The sequence below is a fragment of the Poecilia formosa genome, unplaced genomic scaffold, assembly GCF_000485575.1.
Source record: "Poecilia formosa unplaced genomic scaffold, Poecilia_formosa-5.1.2 Scaffold192, whole genome shotgun sequence".
NCBI lineage: Eukaryota > Metazoa > Chordata > Actinopteri > Cyprinodontiformes > Poeciliidae > Poecilia > Poecilia formosa.
Window position 1 is genome coordinate 846579 of NW_006800131.1, and position 26415 is coordinate 872993.

The 26415-nt window shown below is 36.6% G+C and overlaps 2 protein-coding genes and 1 pseudogene across 2 annotated transcripts in view; all 3 read right to left on the minus strand.

The window, feature by feature from the left end:
* LOC103147961 (cortexin-3-like) overlaps positions 1-7116 on the minus strand; it is a 30483-nt gene extending 23367 nt beyond the window's left edge. Inside the window, exons 1-2 of the mRNA XM_007566545.2 lie at positions 7048-7116; positions 4872-5341 (exon numbers count right to left, since the gene is read on the minus strand). The gene's annotated coding sequence lies outside the window, so the exon portion shown is untranslated. The remainder of the gene's footprint in view (positions 1-4871; positions 5342-7047) is intronic.
* A 6383-nt stretch (positions 7117-13499) lies between these two features.
* On the minus strand, positions 13500-26027 carry LOC103147977 (toll-like receptor 13). Its single transcript, XM_016678885.1, has 4 exons — positions 24618-26027; positions 23515-23632; positions 14581-14829; positions 13500-14102 (listed from the first exon to the last, which is right to left on the minus strand). The coding sequence occupies exons 1-3, from the start codon at positions 26020-26022 to the stop codon at positions 14595-14597; spliced, it is 1758 nt and encodes a 585-aa protein (XP_016534371.1). The 5' UTR covers positions 26023-26027; the 3' UTR covers positions 13500-14102; positions 14581-14594.
* On the minus strand, positions 16382-19751 carry LOC107832882 (toll-like receptor 13; annotated as a pseudogene).
* Positions 26028-26415: the final 388 nt, after the last annotated feature.

Consider the following 26415-nt stretch of genomic DNA (forward strand, 5'->3'; position numbering starts at 1 on the left):
AGATCTTTGAAATGATGTCCATGGTGTTTCAAAGTCAAAACTACTTCTCATTCTTGCAGATCTCCAATAACTCCAAAATGCAACAACGATGTGACCTCGCTTTGATTGTTCATTTAGAAACTTTGAACAAAATTATTTTTAAGTAAGTGAAGTTTTTATTATTGATTGTTCATGGTGTTAAATCTTGAATGTGAACATGCCTTAAATGAGTACAACAGATGTCTTAAGGTCTGAAAAATGCTGAGTGAATTTTTATTGGCTTTCTTATGTAGCCCCAAGTCCTTCTCTGATTGGCTAATCAGTCCCTCATGCTAACTCCTCCCCCGGGACCAGCTACGCACAGAATATGATTCAAACAGTCCAGAAAGGACTGGCCAACCTTTTAAAATACATTTGAAGCACATTGTCAGACCTGCTCAGTTACTTTAGTGATCTAAATCCAGTGACATTTTTTCTGTATTGTTAGAGATTTTTAAGGAGACAAAGCATCACCATAGGAGCAGTTTTTGGAGAAAGCATAGTGTTTTCTCTTTTCATACATATATTTGCCTATTCTAGTCAGTAGAGAATGTTAGAGAGATGATTAATAAGGTGCAGTTCTTAAAGCCTTTGGTTATTATCTAATTGTTTCTTAAAGAGTCATATTTTGTGAATCGAAATGAATTAAAATCCTAACAGAAACAGAGTAATTCATCTTATGTAACAGAGTGGAAAGGTTGGCTGCATCCTTCAGATTAATTTTGTTAGATTGTGAAAGTGATTGATTAACAAAAGGCGACATTATTGAAGGTAGTTCAATAATCACTATAGCAATTTAATTTAATATGAGATCACTCTTCATGACAACACCCAACGCAGACTACCACAATAAAACCGTAAGGAGCAAATTTAGCAAAAACTGATCTTTGCTAGTCTCTTTTCTTAGTATGTTTTATCTTTTCCTTCTTTAAGGTCTATTTCTGTGTCTTTGAGATCACTAATGTCTCTATATTTGTGGTCTGTCGTTCTCTAATTAAATTTAAACCTTTGTGTTCTCGCTTAGAGAAGCTATTTCTGTCTTCCTCTTGATTCCCAGCTGTCTAGCTCTCCCTCTGTGAGTCAGCAAATATGGACAAGACAAACACAAAGATGAACATAAAAATCTAAATATAAAGCGAGATGCGAGAGGTTGAGTCTGGATATAAATGATCTGACAGCTAATCTGTTTTCTTCTCCATATTCAATCATTTGTTCTGTCTGGGATTCGGGTTCGTATTGACCGTCCACTCTGGGGCTGTCTCTGGATGTCAACAGCTTTGGCGTCACTGCATTTTCACGCTGTGTGTTTTTAACGCTTTCACTTTGGATGGTGTGAAAAAAATGCTTTAAAATGTTGCAGAAGAAGCTTCTTGAACACCAGAAACGGTCTTGTTACTAACTCAGCTCCGGGAGTTAGAAATATTCAGGAGGAGGAAAGAAAAATCAGAACATGCCGATTCATACTGACTTTAAATACGAAAACAGATCAAAAACTTTCTGCTTAAAGGGGCAGTGTTACGTAAAACCTAGATTTTTAAGCTTTACATCATGTTATAATGTTATTCTCTCATTAAAAACATACCTAGAGTGTTGCCTTAATTCTTTCATGCATGTCTGAGAAATCCTTTTATCTCCATGGCTACCATTCAGCTGTAAAAATGCCTGGGTGGACTTAGCTCCGCCTTCGAGGCATAGCTCCTCCTCAGAGCTGCTGTTTCCATGTTTCCAAACTCCTTCAGACTAGCCAGCAGGAATTAGCAAACACCAGGTGGAACTGCACATCTGCTGAGCTCATTGTAGGAAATACTTCTCAGTAAAAAAGTTGTTAAATCGTTTATAGAGGGACGATGTTGTGATGACTTCCTGAAAGCAGCGTTTCAGAAAGAGCAGGAGTTTTTAAAGAGACCCCAATTTCAAGGACTTAAATTACAAAGTCAATATTTAATGGAGATGTTTTATAACAACTGAAGTTAACATAGTTACTTGATTGTGCTATAAAGTGGCACTATGTTCCTGGAGAATACATAATAGTTCCACTTTGAAGTGTTTTTATTTATTTATTTTTTTTTTACTGCAAATAAATGTGATCAACTCACGTTTTCCTTTTCTAGGTTACAAAAGATTTATCTTATATTCTTATTCCCCTCCATCAGCTTGATACAAAATTTTATCCCTCAGATATTCTTTTTGTCTTAAATTCCCAAATATTTAATACAGTATGCAGCTGAAGCTTTCAAGAGACACAGAAAAAGCAATAATGCACAAAACGTTACATTTTCTGATAACTCTTGTTAAAAATACAAAGCTTCTGCTGCCTTGTTTCAAACATCTACTGTAATTTCTAATAAATTCCATTTTAATTTTGACTGAGATCAAATTAAAGCAGATGCACGTCTCAAAGAAAGCTGAGGAGAAATGGGCCAAAGCCGAATCAGTCTGCACAGTTATCACAGGAGCAAGTTTAAGGTTTCTGCAGCCCAGTTATTGAACAAAGCTGGTCCACTGTTGTGCACTGAAGTGTGGATGAACAGATGAGGCATCTCCATCTCCTTTGTTGGAGTTCTTTAGAAGAAGCACTTTTTATTCTGGGCAAAGGAGACTCTGTTAAAGCCGAGGGTCACTGCAGCTGAAAGCCAATAACTCCACAAATCAATTGCAGCTCTTTTTTACATTCTAAAAAGAACATGCTAGAAGAAATTTCAATGCTCTGAAGGGTCTACATTTGAAATTGCAACTTGGTAAAACGCTATATTTTTGAGTTGCTCCATTTACAAAATTAGCAAACTTCAAAAAATACAAAAGAGGCAAAATTACAATCAGCTTCACCATAATTTCCTCCAGCTACTCTTGATTAAATTTGCCCTCCAAGTTATTTTGCATCTGAATGGGAACTAAAGAACAGTTTTCATTGCTAATAAAGCTTCTTGAATGTGTATAACTTACCAGTTTAATTTAGCAGGTAAAAATACATACATTTCTTAATTTATGTATTAAGAAATACATAAATTTCTTAACACAACCAAGCCAGATCTTGGTCGTGTTATTGCGAAAAAAGCTAAAATAAATCGGTATCAATTTGTGGGGTTTTTAGCACACCAAAACCTTTATTTTTATGTGTGTGGCAGGGGTGGGGAGGGGGGTTAGTATTTCAGAGGTGTTGTCCTGTTAAATAATCTAAGTGTGTTTGAGTTTATATTGTCACACTGATACTACCACATTTTCTGTTTTAATTCAAATGCGGCATCATAATGTGCACCATCCAAAAAGTATGAAGATGTTTTTTTGAGAAATGTACCTTTATGTTTTGAGTACTTAATGTTGTTAAACAGGCTCTATCTACTTGATCCTACACTTCTGATAACAGGAAGTTTTAGTATGAATGACTAAATTTGGTTTGTACCATTTTTTTCTGTTCCTAAATCAAATAATCATCTAAAAAGTGCAATTTGCATTTACTCAAATTAGCATTGTCTGATAGAAATCTGAAACCTTCAAGGTTGACAAAAAGTAAGAACAGAAGTAAAATGAGGAGGCAACTACTTTGTACAGTACCATGTTGGTATTAAACTAATGCAGTTTATAGGTTGGGTTCACTAATTCTGGTACAATCATTTCATAACAGGGTTTTTATTTTAACAATATTATAAATGTGACATGTCAAAATGTGTTTAGTTATTCTTTTAATTTACTTTATTTGGTCAAGAAGTTGTTTCTTCGGACGTTTATTGGCGTATTAAGTTCTGTTACACTGCTCTTGACAGTTGGTGGTTACCGTAGTAACCAGTAACTGACGGCTCCTCCCCCTTTCTCAGTTGCCGTCGGTAACTGTGGGGCCTGATGTTGACCACCAACTTCATTTCCTATTTTGTTAGAATAAATACAGCAAACCTGAGTGTTTCTTTCGTTAAGTCAACAAACATAAATACTTTTGAAAAATAAAATAAATTTTTTCTCAACTAATTTTTTTTTTTTTGTAGTTGTCTAATCGTTTCACCCAGAAAAATTATAATTTTTGAAACTGAGTTTCTCAACCAGAACTGTAAACAGGTCTCTACCAGATCTTAGCTTTCAGCTTACCACAGTAATTAAGGAATAAACACATGCTGGAAACGTACATCGTAAAATAGGATGTTCAATTACTCTGACAAACCGAGAGAAAAACAAAACAGGAACAAATTCAGATAAATGAAAATGAAAACGTTTCACAAAGAGCAGCAACAACCTGTGGATGACACGGCAGCTCATTACCGAGCTCACACACATTTCATCTCTTATTTCTCCCAACAAATTGCTTCACGACAAGCATCTCTGTCTGGGTGAACGTATTTTTTCAATAACGCTTCAATTTTATACACTAATGAATAACTGCGATATTTGAGGGAAAAGTGACATGGGTGTGATTTTTCTGACTATGTTACTAATTAACAATAACTTGATGATGAATAGTTAAGGTGAGAACTAATTAAAATTAATCATTTAAGCTACTTCACAACCCTGTAAATGTATAATTAATGTTTATTTAATCAAACTCCTTTTTTGCATTTATTTCCTTTGCTGAGGAAAAATAAAAAAATCGTCTGAACAAAAAAACATATCCATGCAAATGTTGGGCGTGATTTTGCCAAACGTCTTGCAGTGACAGAGGCATTTTTTGGCCACAGTTTTCTGGGTGTTTACCGGCTGGGAGACGCCATCACACCAGACTGGCACAGAAAGGGTCCATGACACGGCTCACCTCCCTGCACCACACTGAACCCTCACATTCTGGACCCACATGCCGGCCAACACAAACCACGTCAAAATAAAATGAAATAAACCCCCACAAAGTGACACAAAGGTAAGTTGGGACTCACCCTGCAGAGGCGGCGTCGGCGTCGGGTGCCGGTGCCGCTGGTTGTTTTTTGTGTTTTTTGGCGTCGGGGTCACCACCTGAACTCCGATGATGCCGAGAGCTGAAGCGACACTTTCCTGTGTGAACAAGTTGTTACCATCTTCTCGCAGCTTCTCCAGAGACTGAAGCAGAGATAGAGCAATCCGGGCGACTTGAGCCGCTTGTTGTTTTTACATCTTCCTGAACATTTGGCGGGTTTTACTTTGACAAGGCAGAAAGCTCTTCAGTGTCTCTCTCCGCCGCTCTGCTGGCGCCTCGCCTTTCTCTCTTCTCCGCCTGCCTTTCGACAACAACTGAGGGGAAGATGCTCGCTGGCGCTGGCTGTGTCTCGTCACCCGTGGCAACCAGTTGCTATAGCGATGGACCTGAGCTCATTGGGAGAAGGAGGTGATGATGGAGAAGCTGGGAGGCCCATAGAGGGATGGAGGCAGACTGGGAATGATTATTGAGAAGTTTACAGGTTGTAAGATTTTGAGAAAGAGCGGGAAGAGAGAAAAATATTTTTTGAATATTTAGTTTAATTCTGTTTTGAGTTGTTGGTGTCAGACCCTTATAAAACTTTGTAGAATAAGAAAATTAAATGCACATTTAGTCACTTTTCTCTTTGTTAAATTGTTTAGTCAACCATCTGATGGGCTGTTAATTTTCTGCATTAAAAGCATTAGATTTTCTTCTTTCTGTACAACATCAATTTTTATTTTATATTATTTTTAGAAAATAATAGAATAAAAACAGCCTTTATTGTCAATTCAGGTGTGACAGCAGCATCAGGTATAAAAATAAAGCAGAAAGTACTGCACAGTTACTACAAATTTACACAACGACAGAGATGGATGTCAGATTGCACAAAATTAGTTCAAACTTGTACATTTTCAAATCGATATGATTTAGAAACCCCATTTAATCAACAATCAGGTTTCTTTGTTAATGTCTATAAAATAATGCAGGTTTAGTTTATTTCAGGAAAAATAACAATAACAACAACAAAAAAATCACAAGTTTTCTTTTGAATTTTTAATTAAAGAAATATCAGATTTTTGTGACCCTCCACATTGTCAGCTTGAACAGTTCTGCTGGAGCGGGTTATATCAAGCTTAATTGCTTTTTCACCATAGCAGACCGCAGCAACAACATCATTATGACTGGTGACTCTGATTTTCCTATTTATCTCCTGCTCTGTCTGACTCCTGCCATCACTTAACAAGACAGAGATACTTGAACTCCTCTGCTTCTCTGGTTCAAATCTCTGGTTTCTGAGTTAGATGGGCTGATTCTTATCAAAGTTACTTCGCAGTTGGCTGTGAACAAATCCAATGCACTCTGGAGGTAATAGCTTTGAGAAGATTTTATATCTATGCATTTATTTATTTATATCCCTCCCTTTTCCACTTCTACCCAAAATATCTGTGACCCTATATTAATCAAGGAATGTCTGAAACAAGGAAAAATAATAATGCAAATCAGAAAATAACTGCTAATATTAAAGGGGAAAAAGTATATCCTAACCCATGTATGTTAAAATCTTTTTAATGTATTTTTTGTTTTTGTTGATTTTTTTGTTTTATTTTGTTGCTATTATTCATTCTATTATATGGTCATTTTGTAGATGTATGCCTTTTTTTGATCTGCAGTGTTTGTTTTATATTGCTAACTGATTGATAAAAAAAAATAAAAAATAAAAAAAGAATTAAGACGCTAACAAGACCATCAGTGGCAAAAAGCAAAGATGTGTCACTCAGTAACAAACGACACCCAACAAGAGATTGCTCGACTTTCATGGTAAAATCATCTATTATTTTCAGCGTTTTCCCTAGTAATTTTTAAAAGGAACTTGTATAAAATAATAGTTAGCTAGAAATTTCCCCAAATCACAGAAAAATAGTTGAAGGAATTATAGAATTACCACAGATAGCAATTAATTTTTGATTTTATCCTTCAGGATAATAATAATAATAAAAAAATCCTCACACTGCAAAATACGACTTGGACAAAACTTGTCAGCTAATGCCGTAGTTCACTTTTACACTGTTTATTATGCTCATATTCAGGTAAAAAAAAAAGTTGGAGAAGCCGTGTAGCATATTTACAATAGACGTTTAGGCAGGTTAAAAAAACAAACAACAAAAATGCAGCATTACCTCCATAGCAGCTCAGAAGTGCATCACATTCAGTGCCACCGGCTGAGAGTTGAAACTTTTCCTTTTTTATGGCAGTTGGCAAACAACAAGAGTTGAAACGCTTCCTCTTGTTGATTTTTATTGACGGTTGGCAAAAAAACGTAAAATAGTTCTACCGCCACCTACTGGGGGAGTAGGTGACCCTGTGGCGCCTTCCTCCAGCGTCACAGGGTCCGTCCACAAGAAGAAGAAAAACAAACAAACAAAAAACAACAAACATTTACGTCTAACTCAAGTAAACTATTGTCAAAGTATACAAAAATAAATTTTAAAAAAAATCATAATACTGAAAAAAGAACCAAGATACGTAATGATGACGTCACAATTGCGCGCACTAAGGTCCGGAAACAGCTTGGCCTGAAGTACATTCGGGAAAATGACAAAAATGTCGACCTAACATTTTTTTGCCAATCCCCAATAAAACTCAAGAAGAAGAAGAAATGTTTGACACTTGACACAACAAGCGAGGACAAACACGACAACTGAGGCAGGAACATCGCGTGGGGACCCACGACGAACCGCGCCAGTTTGAGCTGAAACCAAAATGTAAGTTATGTCGGAGCTGGTTTTAAATTCTTAATATTGATTTAATGTATTGGTTCTGCTGGCAATTTATTTCACTTATAACACAGGAAAAATGCCTCGCTATAAGAGAAATAATCTGTTTGTGAAACTAGAACTATTTAAAATCAATATTAAAAAGTCACAATATCTTGTTTTACAGTTAGTGTAAGTTAGTTTTGTCTTGTTTCAAGTATACTAAGATACTTAGACCAGAAACTAGGCCAAAAATACTTGCTAACATTGTGTGTTTTTTCACTGGTGGAAAATCCTTATTTAAGTAAAATTCATAAAATTATTAACTGTTTTACAGTTTAAACATGAACTTGTGAGCTCCCTCTAGTGGAAGAACTCTGTATTGAATGCATTTTCAAATAAAAACACACTCATAATGTTAAATCTGATTATATATGACTGTTCATTATCAGTGTATCATCTCTGAGCGAGTGTATGAACACACTATTTGTGTTCAGATCGTGTTTGTCTAAAAGCAAAGAGGCGACATGTGACTGCAATCAGTGCAAACCTAAAATTATCCCAAACATGCTCACTTGAAGCTGCAGCTGCACTGACAGACAGCTGTGTCATTACAGGCCGGTAATTTCAAACGTTTGATGGAGGCGTCACAACAGCATCTGGGAAAAACAACACCACGCAGGGAAAAAAGATCACAGCTCAGACGCCGCATGGGCACTAATTATCACCTCTGTCTGTGTATTTCAGGTATAAAGACAGAAAAAGGAGCAGTCTTGATTTTGCTGATTCAAAATAAGGCTGGCCTCTTATAGAAGATGGTTGAGTTTATCATTACTAGTGGAAGGCTAGTCTAGGTACTTTATTTTAGCATGTGTTCATGTAGAAGGACTTGACTGTGGTCAGAATATCTTAAATTAACCAACTATTTGATCTGGTCATAATAAGCTCTTAGTCTACACCACATGTGTTAAAAGTAAGGCCTGGGGGCAAAATCCAGCCCGCCATATGGTTTTATTTGGGCCACATATAAATATCCTTTAAGGAAACAGTTGTGTGCTTAAAGGGGCAGTATTATGTAAAATCAAGTTTCAAAAAGAGCAGGAGTTTTTAAAGACAGATGACCAATTTTCAGGTGATAAATTACAATGTAAAATTTCTTTTAAGTCATCTTTGAATCAGTTGTTATAAAAATGTGTATAAAAATGCATTTTTCTAACAACTACCGTCAATATAGTTACTTGATTGTACTATAAATGTGCATAGTAAAGACATACTGCTCCTTTAAATATGTTTTTGTCATTCAAATTAAGACAGTTTGTAACTGTATGCTGACAAATTACATTAATGTCAAAAAGATGTTCAATATTTTATCATTTTAAGACATACTCATCAAATATTTTAACATTTTAGCTACATTTAATGGGTTTTATTAATCCGTTCTGCTCCAACCAGCCCTTTGAGGACTTTAGTGAGACAGAAAAATATATGTTAAAATATAATGTAAAGAAAACACAGAAGTGATTCTAACACATACAGAACTGATGCTGTTTGCAACTTTTTTCAGTTGGAAACAGCGTCTGAAAAAAAGGGGGCGGAGCTTCCGGTTTCCGGTTGCTATGGTAACCACCAACCACCAACATCCGCGTAACAGAACTTAAAACACCAATAAATGTCTGAAGAAACAACTTATTGACTAAACAAATTCAAAGAATAAATAAACACATTCTGACAAACTTCACATCTCCAATATTGTTAAAATAAAACCTTGTTATAACCTGGTAAAGAAAAAAATTCAAAGCGTGAATTAGAATAGATGTTACTACTTGTGGCCTTTCTGTAATGCACTAATCACAGCTTGACATCGTCCCTTCGGCTGACAGAAGCTGTTAAGATGGTGACATTTCACTGCAAATTCAACTCATCCAGAAGGAAAAATGCACATCTGACAAGACTAATGTTACCTTCAGTGTACCTCTAAAATGAGAACGAGAAGCACCAAATCATGTGATTTTTCACTGCCAGAGGTTCGACGCGCAGAGGGGGAGAAAAACACGGCTGCTTTCGAGCTCGCTGAGTTGTTTTGCTGCTAGGAACAAAACCTTCTGCAGAATGAAGGAAACAATTGAGATAAAAAAAAGTAGTTTGTCTTATATTATGTTAGATCAAAAGTTGCAAAAAACCAATTTGCTGCAGCTGCTAAAGCTGAAGTCTTAGGAGAGCTTTGACTTTCATACTGTCATATCTTAGGTTAGAGGGTTAATTTTTTTTTTTTATAAAATACTCTGAATTTAAAGAAGCAGAAAATGACTGACGTTAGACGTCCTTTGTATTTGAACAATGGAGGACAAAGACTTAACCAAGGGCTTTTGTTGAATGTGGTGCAACATTTAACATTTTATTTTGGTTTATAACTACATTGCAAAAACTAAATCTTACCATGTAGTTTTGGTCTAGCTTCTAATGTTTGGTCTAGTTTCAAATATAAAACTTAAAATCAGTGAAACAAGGTTTTTTTTCTGGCGCGTTGCTCCAAATAAGACAGCAGTATGCTGTGGTCCACTGTGCCAGAGGCAGCTGGGTCTAAATGTAGAAGAGTAGTTCAGTTTTCAGCCAATAAAAGCTCTCACTCTATTAAGCATGCCGGTTCTGTGCCGTAAAGAGCTTTAAACCAAACGTAAACACTTACTGAACGTTGTGTGGATCTTATAAACAATACATTTATTTAAAGGCCTGGGAGGCATCGCCGGTTCAATTTCTTCACAAAGTCTTTATTATCTATCTGGGTGTCCTCAAGGTCCGCCAAGCTGTTAAAATGAATAATGTCCTGCATTTTCCAGGCATTAAAGGGAATCAAAGCCTCTGTAGTTCATGAGCCTAAAGTAGCTCACTGTTCTCCCACCTGCCTTGTTTCCATCCCTGCATGCTTCTTCCCAAAGGCCTGCATCCTGCCAACACCAGACCTGATTCCCCTCCTGTTCGCCATACGGCAAATGGCATGCCTCTTTTGCCCCGACGCAACATGGAGAGTAAAAGAAACCCTTTTCACCAACTGGTGTCGAACAACAAAGGTTTCAGATAAACGTCTCAGATGCAGAACCTCCTCAGCGAAGGATAAGTAGAAACATTAAGAAGTAAGGATCACATATGAGCGACATGCACCATTTATAGTTTGGTCACTACAGATAGTTTTAAAGATTCAGCATGAAACTTTTATTTAAAAAAAAATAGATGCGGATAATCTGTGCTGCTATTGCTGTCTGAAGAAATGCCTGGTCAAAAACAACCAGTCAGAGTCAGGGGAGGGTCTTAGCGCTGTCAATCAATCTCATGTACGCTGCTAAAAGTATTAATAGCCAAGAAGAAACTCACCGTTACGGGGAAACGATTTATACGCCATGCTAAATACCCTTAGCTTTCAGACTTTAATGCATTTATTTTACTAACGTTTAGGGGAAAGTGTACTTCTAGATGTAGTTTTACTTCAACGTAATTTTTACTTTTACCTAAAACGAATCACTTCTCTTGAGTAAAATTCTGGATACCTATTGGAAGTAACTATGCTGAATGAAAAACAAATATATTTTAAACATAAATGCACATTAAGTATCTTACTAAATGTAAAAATCTAATGTATGCCTTACATTAGGTCCCACTCAATGTAAAACATACATTTACATTAAGTGAAACTTATTGTTTGTGCACATGGTTTGTTGTTCTAATGTTCATTTCTGTCTTTTGTGCCATTTGGAGATCAAGTGAATATTTAAATACCTCATATTGTCAATGGAAGCACTTTATTTTGTTAAAACTAAAACCCATTTTATCTATTAGATTCACAAGTCTCATAGTAGAAAAAAAAGTTTTTAAAAAGTGTTTCATCTGCTTGAATTTATGTTTTATTTATGTATATAAATATATATTTTTGTCTTAGTCTTCAAGATACCAGAATTTGCTCATAAATTTATGTTTGAGCATTTAATGCTATGATATATTAACTTTATATGCCATAAAGTTATCTTATAGTGTTAAAATATTAAAACCTATAACTTTCCCCCAACAAAACAGAGAATAAAAGAAACCGTAAAATAAGAGAAATTATAATTAAATTTGAATTAATTCTATTTCATTTTAAAATATTAAATATTCTGATTCAGGATATTAAATCAGAATATATGATCAGTTACTCAGTACTTGAGTGTGAATTAAATGTTTAAGTGCTGAACTTTGAGCATTAAGAGTTTTAAGAAATGTAAGATAAGCCTGAAATCATTATTTAATTCAATATTTTTTATTTAAGTTGTTTCTTGATAACCAAAACAACATTGACAGATTCAGCCCTCTCTTTCAGATATCTGTTTTTTAAATTCAAAAAACCTTTGCTGAATATTTCAAACATTGTGAAATATTATGTCAGTACCGCTCTGTGTTTCTGTGAACTCCAGCGCCCTCTGCTGGTCATGTTTGTGTTCATCCAAACCCTCAATCCATGGATCATGACATCAGTTTAATGTAATTACGTCTAATTTTCATCTTGATTAAATTTACATAATGAGAACATCCTGGTATAAGCAGAGACCAAAACAAATCCTGTGGAACCTGCTGGAATAATCGCATTTTATTTATTTATTTTATAGTAGATCTATAGGCGGAACAAAATAGTTAAATCTAAAACAAAGCTTTGAAAAAAACATTTACTTAGCTAACTTAAGCAAGACTTTTTGATGAGTCTACAAAATAACTTTTTTCATTTTTTAAAGCTGGTTTTCTTTTTTCATTATGCACTTAATTACTGTATATTATGTGATTTTCATGGGCTACTGGCAGAATATGCTTCTCCGTGTTTCATCTGGTATAAATCAAATCAAATCATTTATCTTTTGTTTCACACAGAAGTTGTTGCACAATCCCCATCCCCCCCTTCTCTCCCTCTGCTTCCCCTTGTCAGAGGAGGGAGATGTGCTACCAGCTCTCCGTCTGACGGGTGAATTGAGTTTCCTAAATCTGCCGAGATTTAACATGTCCAGAAGTGAAGTAAACTCTGATTAAGCTGGCGTCGAGAAAGACTAGCCTGGTTCCTGACGACCTCCATCCAGATGTCCGTGTAGGTTGTGTATTTAATCTATGATCAAATTAATACTAAAAATGAAAGGAAGTTTAATTATTAAAACACAGAACAAACTGTTTTCACTGAAGATATGATGCAAATAAGGCAAGTAAACTATAAGTAACATTAAGGTCTTTTGAGGTGCTTAAAAAGATGAGACCAATAAAACTAAAAAGAAATAAATATTTACAGAACAATTTTTTAAAAACCACAAGATGTGGTAGGATAATGTATAAGAAAAAAGGTTATTGCCTTTAGAGTAAGCAACTTTTATTGGTTTACAGACGAGCTCTTTATGTCTAAAGTTTCACAGTGGTGCAAACATCTAAAAACAGAAGCAGAACTCACAACACCTAAGCCCTAAATAGGAATCCATTTTACATTGAAAAGGGGAACATGAGGCTGATGAGGTAGGTGTGACAATATTTATGTGACAAACTGGTATGGCTTTTGTCATACCAGTCTAAAATCTGACTTTTGCCTCCTGATATGCAGCCATTTCCTGTGGCTGCATATCGTTAGCGTTCCTAATCGTCTCTGAGAAACTGAGTCACAAGATCAGCAACACCGATTGTTTTCAGTTCCTCTCAGAATAACATGAAGGCATAGCATTAATGGACTCATCTTTGCCCAGATAAAAAAAAAAAATCTCATAATGGCATACGGGGCAATTTTACAGCATAATAAAGTAACTATGTTACCTTCAGTTGGTATAAATATGCTGCATATATCAAACATGACTTAACAGAAATTTGACTTTGCAATTTTATGTATTGAAATTGGCCTCTCTCTCTTTAAGAAGCTTCTGCTCTTTCCAGCACGTCATCATCTTCTTTACAACAATGGTACTTCATTATGCCGTTTACAGTCGTTGCTAATTGCTGCTGCCGCTAGTCTGGAGGAACTGAGAGGGAGAAAGAAGGACCTTTTTGGAAATGGGTGGAGTTTGGATTAAAAAGGCTGAGCTTTGTGAGACCAAGCGCCTAAATGGAGGCTACTGGAGTTTAAAGGATTTCTCAAGCATGCATGAAATAGTCAAAACAACACTCCTGGCATGTTTTTTTAAAAGGAAATAGATTATTGGACGACATAAAGCTCAAAAAGCCATTTTTACATAATACCATCTTCTCCTTTAAGAAAAAACTGGCAAGAAGGTAATAACATGTCAAAGGTTATAATACTGATTAGCAAAAAGCTCTTATTGGTGCATCTTCAGGAGATTAAAGGTGGGGATTTGTAGAGTCTTCATTGAGTGATGTTCAAGGAAGAGATCAAGAACTTTCTGGGAGGGTTTTATATTTCTTCTAGCATCTGATGCCTTGTAGTTTTCATGACTTGTAGTTTTCATGACTGGATTGGAGGAGCAGCTTGAAGCCTGAAGTCAAAGGAGCAAAATAGAGAGGATAAATTAATAGATGTTGATTTTTTTATTTTTTGTAGTTTTTAAATCTTTTAATTCGAGGAACATTTTTGAAGCCATAGATTTGGACCAGATACATTTTCACTGAAAGGTCCATATCTTAAAAATACATTAAACCTGTAGCACACAAGTGTTATAAATAAATATGTTTTCTTTTGCATATTTGTTAGAACGGTCACCATGACAGTTTATGAGACAGATAATTAGTGAAAACATTGTGCTCCTCCACCTTTTCCCTGATTTGTCTGAAAAAATGAACGACTCCTGGTCAAAAACAACCAATCAGAGCCAGGAGGAGTGTCTTAGCGCTGCCAATCAACCTTGTGAACTTCTCTGGTATGCATAATACCAGAGAAACAACTCTCCGTTACAAATAATATGTTCATTTGCCTTAGGATTCACAATAGGCTCTACTGACAGGGAGAAGTTGTACCTTGCAGCTCTCTCTCACCATCCTGCTGGTCCGATCAGCAGGTCCGTGTTTTCTGAGTCCCCTGCCTGCAGAGCTCTCTGGACGTTCTGCCAGAAAACTCCTGGATGTTCTGCAGCCTGGGGCCAGCTCAGGTAGGTGCGTTTCTTCACCAGCTTCCTCATGCGGTAATATGGAGACAGATGACGAGCAGGAATCTCCTCCAAAAACAGCAGAATCAGAACATCTTTCTGTTCGTCGAATAGGCGAAAGCTGCAAGATGTCAAAGAAAACTTATCAGATATTTTCCTGACGCTGATCATAAATGTGTAACAGAAAGTGAAACTGAACAGACCTGATTTTGTCAGATCTGTTGCAAATAATCACTAATGTTATATTAATTTTGGTTGAAAATGCACTTCTTTTTGGTGAAATTACATTGGAAACAATCATTAGTGGTGCTTGTTGCATTGTATGATGAACAAACTTATATATATATAAACATCCAAATAGTTGAGAATCTATTAAAACTACAAAGCTAACACCAAAAAAGTACAGAGATTAGTTTAGCACTAGTCAAACAAGAAGCACACTTTCCACCCCCACACCTCAAACGATGCATAGATGTTGTAAACATAAACCTTCACGAAGCATACATTTACATACATTTCATTTCTCCATTTAAAAAGCATCAAGTTCAAGAATAGCGCCCCCACCTGGCCATCTGGATCTCTCTAGAGCACCATTCGCTCTGCAGGTAGCTGCGGCTGATCACACAGATGGTTTTCCTGCTGCAATAAATGGCATCAGTAATGTTCTCTATGATGGGTTTACCTGTGGATATAACATGTATTTTCAGCCGTATCTCAAAAAGACCTTGCCTACGTTATAGTAAAGCCTCCAGTTCAATTTCTGTCTGTAAAAATGCAGTTTGTAAAAATGTTGCTTCGTCAAATTTATCCTCAGGGTCACCTGCTCTTCCCATTGGGGGTGCCAACTTCCCTTAAATTACACATGTATGAAATCATCATATAATTTGTTTAAGGTGCAAATGTCGAATCAGTAAGTCATTTTTATTTTTTAAGGGCTCTTGTGCCCCCCCCCCCTTCTAATATTGCTCTGGATGGCTCCCCATATTAAAAACCACCAATGGTTGATATTTAAAACAAAGCAAATAAATTAGCATTTAGTAATGGGTTATTCTTAATTCTCAGATATAAATTTCAGTAATTATTTTAGGGTGTTTTAATAAATGTGACCTATTATTTTTCCTTCAACTGGGTAGGATGAGACTATGAGCTGCATAAAACATGTTCATTACATTTTTTGCACAAAATCATTCCTAATTAATAAGAAATTAGTTTGATCAGTTCAGCCAATTTTGAGCTCCTTTCAGCTGCTTTAGTGCGTCTCATCACTTTAAATCCAAATAAGTTGTTGCTAACAAGAATCCATCAAAACAAAACAAAGCAAAGCAACTTTTTCCTTGTCTTTTCCAGCGTACAATGTACAGCACATGATCGGAACTCAGATTGCGTTGCTAGGAGACGGGCTGGGCTTTCCCTGGGGTTGCTAGGTAACGGGTTGGACTTCTCTGGGGTCACTAGGTGAAGGCCAGAGCCTGCTGATTTCTGATGTTACATTCCGCAGAGTTTTGAAATGGGTAATTTTCCACACACTAAAAAACATTGACTTACAGCTGAAACTGAGCTAGGAGGTTTTTAAAAGCAGTAGAGATCCAAATGGAAGAAGAAAAATGTGAATTTTTCGTAATATGTCCCCATAATAGAACATTAATGTTTTTTAAAGTTTACAAAGTCACCAACATTTCTCAATCCTCTACATCTCAGTCATTCAACAGTATCATTGTAAAAATAAAGAGTTAAAATACTTTATTTACCTGGTTGGAAGTCTCTGTGGTGCAGACAGTCTCCAGCCCTGCTGTCCCTCCAACACTGGGAGCATTTCCCTGTAAACCCAGCCCTCATCGTGGACGTTATAGGACACGAAGGCATCAAACTGATGAGGGTTCATGGTCTTTCTCTTCCTGCTGTCGTAGAGAAAGGCTTGGAAGAGGTGGAAGGTGTATTTGAGATGCCACCTCAGGAAGTGATAGACGAACGATGTAAGAAGAGTTAGAACAACCAGACAAGTGCTAGAAATGAAGTAAAGAAAACTGCCATCTTCCCAACAGGTCTTCACATCAAAGTCTAGTAATAAGGTACCCCGTTTAGACACAGGAAAGGAACATGCATACTGATGACCATTGCATACCTGTGTTTGTTTGTTGCTCTTTACCCACCGGATAAAACCTGCGTTTAGGCACTCACAGGTAAACGGGTTATTACTCAGATCCAAATATGTTAGAGATGGGAGATACTGGAAGACAGTCTCATTGACCACAGAGATGTCATTGTCTGCCAAATTCAAATATCGAAGAGCAGAAAGATTGGCCAGCATCAGAAAATCCAATGACTTGATCTCAGACTCAGAAAGATCCAGAGACTGCAGGTGTGGGATTGGTAGGAACATTTTATGTTTTACAATCAAAAGATCAGTTTTTGTTAAAGTTAGACTCTTGAGCTCAGGAGTAAGCTTAAATGTTCTTCCATCAGGAGGGTCTCCATAGATGTTTATAGCTGTAAACTTTTCAGCAGGTTTAACAGTCATAAGAAACTTTTTTACTGAATCAAAGTCAGTGGGATGGTCTTTGGAAATCACTGTGAGACTTTTCAGTGAGTGTGAGTTAACGTGTATTTCAGAATAGTTTGAAACAGAGGTTTTAAAGTTTTCTCGAGGGCGTAAATATATTGTTAGATGGTCCAAGAGCTGTAAGTCATTGCAGACATATAAATTATTTAAAAGCTGTGTTTCCACATTTAACACTTTTAGTGACTGTAGTTGTTGAAATTTCTTTACGTCTAGCGTTTTTATGGGGTTCTGGATTACATCCAAGATCTCAAGCTTATGTAGGGGAATCTCAAAGGAGTCTCCAAATGTCATTATTAGATTATAGCTCAAATCCAAAACTGTGAGATTAGGAAGTTTTTCAATCACACAACTTTTGATGTCAGTTATACGATTTCCAGTGAGGTATAGCTCTCTAAGACTTGTTGTGTTCACAAAATCCTCACAGCTCAACGTGAGGATTGTGTTGTTTTGCATATTTAAGACCTCGAGGAAGGTAAGGTTTCTTATATCATATGGAACTATAGTGAGTCGGTTGTTAGTCACATTCAGCGTCTGTAGTCGGTTGATTGATTGTATTGAACCTTTTCGCAGTTCAGCCATTTGACCGAAGGACAAATCAAGCTCTATGAGCTGAGAGCATGATGAAAGTTCAAAAGTTAAATTCTGAAGATCACTGCACATCAAATTCAGACTCCTCAATGTTGGTATGTTGCAAACTGTAGACAATAGCCCTCTCTCTATCCACCTGCTTGTTGCGTCTAAGCTCAGATATGATAGAGAGTTGAGACTCTTCATTACTGTCTTGATATTTTTAAAGAGAAGTACTCTCCAACCAAGATATAAATGTGTTATGTTTCTCAGAAAATGTTTGTCCGATATGTACCATATCATTTTAGACAACTGCAATGGGCGTAAAAGTTCTATAAGTTGGAGGTGAGGAAAAATTGGAGTTGTGATGCTAAACATTTGCATGTTACGCCCAGAAACATGCAACTCTTTAAGACTTAATGAGAAATTAAGCTGCAGGTCTTTTGTCTCAAAGGAAGGAAATGAATTGTCTAACAGTTTAAGTTTCTGTATCTGTGGTACATGGAGGATGGGTTGGATTTCAGTGATTTGTTGGAATTTATTTCCACTTATCTCTACAGTTTGCAAGCTGACAAGGAAATTGAATGCAGTTTTATGAATACACTGGATGCTGTTATAACCTAGGTCAAGCTGGGTAAGATTAGATAGTCCTTGAAACATATTGGCTGTTATACTGGTAAGTTCGTTCAATCTCATGTTGAGAGTCTTTAAAAAAGCCAAATCAAGAAATGATTCATTTTCCACATGATAAATTTTATTTAACTCTAGTTCAAGAATCCTCAGTTTGAACAAACCACGAAAATCATCTTGTTTAAGTTTTAGAACATGATTTCTGCAAAACAGTAATGAAACTGCATCTTTAGGGATGTCATCAGGAATAGCTAAAAGGTTCCTCTGTGAGCAATCCACATAAACATGATCAGATGGATTCTCCTGGTAAAGGATAGTGCAGTTCTTTAGAGAATAAAGCAGAGAAGGGTTAAAATGAAGCAGAAGCAAAAGAAGTCTCAGAATCAAGAGTGAAGACAAACTTCCTTTGGTGGCCATAACTGCAGGTTTATCATTCAACGGTGATCACCTGCAAAGACATTTACACAAATTCATAATTTATTTGTAGCTGTAAAGTTGTACTTTGAACGTTGAACTGTGTAACTAACCCCCAAATCAACAGCCTAAATGGGTTAAGGTTGTAAATTTATATTTTGACATTTTCATTATGTGATTTTCTTTTAGTTTCAGCAACTTTTCAGCAACACGTCCTGTGGCGGTGTGACGTATTCTGCAGGTGTGAAGAACGCACAGGTGCAGCTTTTTTTCTATAATTGCATGGGCAGTTAGCAACAAAAACAGTGGTAGATAGCATTGTTTTGTGTTTTACTACTTAACCTATTCAGTTTAACGCAGAGTTGACTAAAATATTCAAAATCATTCCTTGGAATTACTTATAATTATGAGAACTGCTGAACATCCAGTTACAGTTATGTCTGTCTCCATGGGCGGACAGTAACTGTGTCAAAAGCTGATGACCCCTCCGGTCGAGAGAGACAAAGCTAAAAAATAAAACCAAAACCAGAAGCCAACCTTGAAAGTAAACAGGGTTTGGGAGTTTCTCCCTAACTTGGTATCTGATCCACAAACATCCTAAATTCTTCCAAATTTTCCCTTAGGATCCAAAAAGGCATCTAAATAAATCAAAATATGTTTATATATTAGATAAAAAAACAATCCAACTGTTAAGTAAATTGAATTTATCATAGTTAGAATTAGTTTTGTTTATAATAATAGTATAGTAATATACAGTAGGGTCAATGTTTGCAATACTCACATTTGATCCTCAGCAGTTTGTGTTGTATCTGACCGAAGTGAAGCTCTTCTTACCTTCAGTCACTTTAAGAGACGATGTGTGAGCTGTGTTGGTGTGATTGTATCAGATGTTGGATGTGTCTCTTTTATAAGCGCTCCAAAAGGGGAACCAATTTTTTTTTCCTTAAAAAAAAAAGTACTGTTGAAACTATGTCTATGCACTGAACAGTGTGCACTCATAACACAAGGTTAATACTTGTCTTTACCATACTTTGTCCCTGCACCAAACTTTCCAATAATATTCTTGAATACAGCACTTTGTCACCAACCAACCAACTTGTGTAGTTTACCAATAAGAACTCAGCAGTCTTGTAGGTATAACATGACTACAACATGATGTTATTTGTATAATAAACCATTTGTTGGTCATTGTTACATTTTTCTACAGAAAGAGAACAAAGTTCAGGAACAAATTCCTGCAGGTTGAAAACAGAAAATTTAAGATTTTAATTTAAACAAAAGAATAAAGTACTACAATAAGACAAAAGCTAAAATTACATAATGAGAACAAGACATTGAAATAAAAAAACACTAGACAGAGCTGAACAGATGGCACAGGAAATAAAAAATAACTGTTGTAAATTTTGCTTGTATGTTGTTATTCCACATGTTAACATAATAGTACTCTAAAGTTTCAAAGATCTACAGTGTTTGCATGAGAAAAAACTGCCATTTTTTTCCAGGTCTGCTGTCAGGTTGAGTCCGAGCTCCTTTTCTCTCTTAAATTTAATGCGTTTAACTTCAGTAGAAATCCTCCTCACAATCAGAAAGAAGAACATTGCAGAAAGCTGATGAGACGTGTGACTTCCAGTTTGCACAGAAATGCATCGTAGTCTAATTATGTCTGCAAGAAACTCAGTCAAAAAAGAGGGGGCAAGTAACAGCTTTCAGTTCCTTTGACAGAAACACTCAGCTATTCTTTGCAAAAGATCTGAAAAAAACCGTGAACTATGCTGTTTAATGAGCAAAGGTTAACTTGTTGCACATTGGAAGACAGCGCCTGGAGGTTTTTCATGATGGCAATGCAAAGTTATGCTTCATAATCACACATGAAGAAAAACAAAGATTGTATATTCTTACATTGATTTACATATCTAACAACTTTGTCTCACAAGCTCTTTCTTAACTATGTAATGCTATGGCAGTTGTACAAATGTTTGAAGGACAGTGTCGTAGGTTGTCGTAGGCTGTATCCATCTTAATGCATACGTCCTTTTTGTTTCGTTTATTTTTATTGCTATTATTCGTTCTCTTATCCGGTTATTTTGCACACACCAATGTTTGTTCTGTGTGCAATAATTGGTGAATAAAAAAAAAGAAGTCTGAAGGAGCTGAGTTGGAGAGTCTCGAGAAGCTCCAAGGAGGAGCTGCGCCTTGAGGGCGGAGCTAGGTCCACCCAGGCATTTTGCAGAGCTGAATGGTTGCCATGGAGATTAAAGGATTTCNTACTACAATAAGACAAAAGCTAAAATTACATAATGAGAACAAGACATTGAAATAAAAAAACACTAGACAGAGCTGAACAGATGGCACAGAAAATTAAAAAAAAACTGTTGTAAATTTTGCTTGTATGTTGTTATTCCACATGTTAACATAATAGTACTCTAAAGTTTCAAAGATCTACAGTGTTTGCATGAGAAAAAACTGCCATTTCTTTCCAGGTCTGCTGTCAGGTTGAGTCCGACCTCCTTTTCGCTCTTAAATTTAATGCGTTTAACTTCAGTAGAAATCCTCCTCACAATCAGAAAGAAGAACATTGCAGAAAGCTGATGAGACGTGTGACTTCCAGTTTGCACAGAAATGCATCGTAGTCTAATTATGTCTGCAAGAAACTCAGTCAAAAAAGAGGGGGCAAGTAACAGCTTTCAGTTCCTTTGACAGAAACACTCAGCTATTCTTTGCAAAAGATCTGAAAAAAACCGTGAACTATGCTGTTTAATGAGCAAAGGTTAACTTGTTGCACATTGGAAGACAGCGCCTGGAGGTTTTTCATGATGGCAGTGCAAAGTTATGCTTCATAATCACACATGAAGAAAAACAAAGATTGTATATTCTTACATTGATTTACATATCTAACAACTTTGTCTCACAATCTCTTTCTTAACTATGTAATGCTATGGCAGTTGTACAAATGTTTGAAGGACAGTGTTGTAGGTTGGATATTTATTTACATTTATGCCAAACCATCAGCCATGCTGTTTCTCCATCAGACCAGTCAGAAAGCTGCTGACTGGTCTGAAGGAGCTGTATCCATCTTAATGCATACGTCCTTTTTGTTTCGTTTATTTTTGTTGCTATTATTCATTCTATTATCCGGTTATTTTGCACACACCAATGTTTGTTCTGTGTGCAATAATTGGTGAATAAAAAAAAAGAAGTCTGAAGGAGCTGAGTTGGAGAGTCTCGAGAAGCTCCAAGGAGGAGCTGCGCCTTGAGGGCGGAGCTAGGTCCACCCAGGCATTTTGCAGAGCTGAATGGTTGCCATGGAGATTAAAGGATTTCGTACGCATGCATACCTGGAGACAAAACTCCAAGTATGTTTTTGAAAACATAAAATGATGTGAAGCACAAAAAAATTATCTTACATTGAACTAACCCTTTAACACCCTGGAATAAAGTTAATCTATGGTTAATCTTAACCGTGATTTTACAGCTCTTTACATTTTCTCAGCATCCTGCTGGTCCGGTCAGAGGTCCGTGTTTTCAGTGAGAGCGCCCCCTGTCTGCAGAGCCCTCTGGACGTTCTGCCAGAAAACCTCTGGATGTTGTGCAGCCTGGGGCCAGCTCAGGTAGGTGCGCCTCTTCACCAGCTTCCTCATGCGGTAATATGGAGACAGATGACGAGCAGGAATGTTTTCTAAAAACAGCAGGACCAAAACATCCTTCTTCTCATCAAACAGGCGAAAGCTAAAAGAAGTCAGGTGAAAGAGAGATATCATTTGTCAATATTTGTGAATAGTGATTAGTTATAGCTTTAATCCATTCAGTGTAATTAGTGCACTTTTAATCTTGAAGGGCAATATTATTGCCTAAATGTGAACAAGAGTGGTTTGGGGATTAAGTGACAATGTCTGGTTATGAATTATTGCTAATTTGATGAAAAAGTAGTGCAAAAATTATTACAAATTTGATAAGTTTTTGTTAAGACAGAGTTTTGAAAAAAAAAAAAAAAGAGGCTATAAGAAAAAATAAAAATTACAAAGGATTTATTCCACTCCAGTCGTTGATCAGAGACTGCACTTCCATAAATCTCAATATCTATGTATATATATGTTTGATTTTCATGAGCTGTAAACCCTAATTGCCACAATTAAGAGATGAAACCATTTAAAGCAGGGGTTTCCAAAGTGTGGTCTAGGGGCCATTTGTGGCCCTTGAAATGGTTTTGATCAGCCCCCTGAGAACTGTAAAAATTTGGCCAACAAACCTGAAATCAACTGAGGACTCCTCATATTTTGAAATTGTGTTTTTCTTTTAATAAAGGCAGCAGTCCGAAGCCGTTTTAATGTTTTGGATCTTTAAGGATTTATATATTTTATTAAAATGTTGCTTATTATTGAGCAGGTGAAACTAAAGAGGGAAAATCACTAACGATTTTTTTTCATTTTTAAATGCTACAATCCGCATGGTTCAAAGTTTAGGAAAAAAGTAGCAGCTTATAGTCCGGAAAATACGGTACCATAGGTGAAATTGGATAATTTCCACGGCACACCTGACGATCACTCACGGCACACTAGTGTGCCTCGGAACAGTGGTTGAAAAACACTGCCATAGAGTTATATTCTTGTTGTTTATAAAAAGAGACAGCGCCCCCACCTGGCCATCTGGATCTCTCTGGAGCACCATTCGCTCTGCAGGTAGCTGCGGCTGATCACACAGATGGTCTTCCTGCTGCCATAAATGGCATCGGTGATGTTCTCTATGATGGGTTTACCTGTGGACACACATGTAGTGCATTAAGTGTATGTTTTGTCATTTCTGATTTTAAAAAAAAAGAAACAAACGGAATATTGGCAAACAAAAGAGAATTGTTAAACTTATTTTCTAATTCAACAAAACAAACTATAAAACAAGACACAAATTGACAGGTAAAAACAATAAATCGATTGCTTTCTGATGTTATTGTCATTAGGACCCTCCTCTGATAATGTAATGAATTTATGACTTTACTGGCATATAACATAATTTCCTGTTGAAATATTTATACTTAATATTGTTTTTTTTTATTATTATTATTTGTGCTTTGCAAGGAAAATAAAACAACAACCACCAAAAACTTTAACTTAGATGAAAAAGAAAAAAATAATTTTATTTCCTAAAGGGCGCTATTAAATTGAAACAAAAAATTTTCTAATGCAAAACTTTCCTTCATTTGTTGGCTGAAGTTTACTAGTAAAGGTGTGACCACCTAGTAGCAGTTTTGGATCTTAAAGCCATAATTTGAAAATGGCTGCAAACATATGTGTAGTTATACAACAGTACATCTTTGAAAGTCTTCTGCACAAATAAACAAGAATACATCAAATGCTTTCTGAATGGTGAGTCAGGAAAACAAAACATTTCACTTGTCTTTTATGGGAGATATGGTACAGTGCCTGGTCAGAACTCAGATTGCGTTGCTAGGAGCCGGGCTGGGGCGTCCCTGGGGTTGCTAGGTAACGGGGTGGACTTCTCTGGGGTCACTAGGTGAAACGGGTAATTTTCCACACACTAAAAAAATTTAACTTACAGCTGAAACCAAGCTGGGAGGTTTTTAAAAGCAGTAGAGACCCAAATGGGAGTAGAAAAATGTGAATTTTTCATAAAATTTCCAGATTAAAGAAAATTATGTAAAAAAAAATTTCACCGAAATTTCTCAATCCACCACGTCAGTTATTCAACAGTATCGTCTTGGCAATAAGTGAAAAGTCTTTATTTACCTGGTTGGAAGTCTCTGTGGTGCAGACAGAGTCTCCAGCCCTGCTCTCCCTCCAACACTGGGAGCATTTCTCTGTAAACCCAGCCCTCATCGTGGACGTTATAGGACACAAAGGCGTCAAACCGATGAAGAACTTCCTTTTTCCTTCTCTGACTGTCATAGAAATAGGCCAGGAAGAGGTGGAAGGTGTAGGTGAGATGCCACCATAGGAAGTTATAGATGAACGATGTGAGAAGAGTCAGAACAACCAGACAAGTGCTGGAAATGAAGTAGAAAAATCTGCCATCGTCCCAGCACAAATGAACGTCATATTCTAGTAACAAACTTTCTCCTTTATCCACAGATGAGGAACATTTATATTGATGAGCGTTTACCACCTGTGTCTGCTTATTGTTCTTCACCCATTGGATAAAGCGTGCGTTTGAGCAGTTACAGGTGAATGGGTTGTTGTCCAGGTCCAAGTACGTTAGAGATGGGAAAGACTTGAACACAGTGTCATTAATCACAGAAAGTTCATTGTCAGTCAGTTTCAGGAATCTGAGTGCTGTAAGGTTGGCCTTCACCAGAAAATCCAAAGAGCTGATGTTGCATTTGGAAAGCTCAAGACTGTGCAGGTTTGGGATTGGAAGGAAGAGTTCTGGACCCGCATCTGAAAAATCAGTCTCTATGAATGTCACACTCTTGAGATCGGGATTGAACCAAAACATGTCTATAGAAGGAGCTTCAATAAAGACATTGACAGCTGTAAAATTCTCCAAATATGTCATAGCCCTGTGTATATCTGCTAATTGATGTGGAAAGCAAAAAATGTTGCAGATTGCTGTGTATCTTTTCATTGATTTAAAGACCACAATATCTCGAGAATAGTTTGTTTGAAGACTGCTGAAAAGGTTTCGAGGGTTCAGTTCTATTGTTAAATTTTCCAAGAGCTTTAATTCCCATATTCTGTCACGAGATGAAATATTATTCTCCTGTTTATTGACTTTATGAAATGATCTTTGTGTCATCCCATCAAAGAAAGTTGTTCCTAGATCCAACTGTTTCAGGGATTGGAAACCAAGAAAATCAAGTATTTCTAGGAAAGCTATTTCATTGTGATTTATGTTTAAAATTTCAAGCTTTGGCAAAAAAATGTTGTTTTCAAATGTCATCAGTTGATTAAAACTCAGATCCAAAAGCTTTAGGCTTTCAAGATTTAGAAAAACACAGTAATCCACTTGGCTAATGCGATTTCTCTTCAGGTAAAGCTCTCTCAGTTGTGTTGTGTTCTCAAAGTCCTCACAGGTCAACTCTAATATGTAATTGTAATTCAGATTTAAGATCTCGAGGGAGCAGAGACTTCTCGCATCATGTGGAACTTGCTTTAGCTGATTGTCACAAACGTTTAGCGATCGGAGATGCTTCATTGACCCAGTGACCCTTGAGGCAGTTCGTCTACATCACTTTTTCTCACGTCAAGCGCTGTGAGTTGAGAACAGAGTGCAAGTTTAACAGGCAAATTCTTGATATGACTGTTAAACAAATCCAGCTTCCTCAGTGTTGGTATTTTACAAATTGTAAATAGCAGTCCTTCGTAAACATGCATCTTCAGGGCTTCTAGTCTTAGATGGTGTAAAGAGTCAAGACTCTCCAGGACTTTTGTGATCCCTTCGAAAGAAAGAATAGACCTCCCGAGATATAAATACGATATGTTCCTCAGAAACTGTTTGTCAGGGATTTCCCATTGCAGGTCTTTGTAACAAAAACACATAGATATCTCTATTTTCTGGAGGTAAGGAAAGACAGGTGTAGAGATGCTG

What these genes read in the sequence shown, in the direction of transcription:
- LOC103147977 (XM_016678885.1), bottom strand. Translation starts at nt 26,022, where the DNA reads ATGAAGCATCTCCGATCGCTAAACGTTTGTGACAATCAGCTAAAGCAA. An exon ending in CCACAGAGACTTCCAACCAG is followed by an intron (nt 23,633 to 24,617) that starts GTAAATAAAGAC and finishes GTGTGTCCACAG; the next exon opens with GTAAACCCATCATAGAGAAC. An exon ending in AGAGAGATCCAGATGGCCAG is followed by an intron (nt 14,830 to 23,514) that starts GTGGGGGCGCTG and finishes GACATCTTGCAG; the next exon opens with CTTTCGCCTATTCGACGAAC.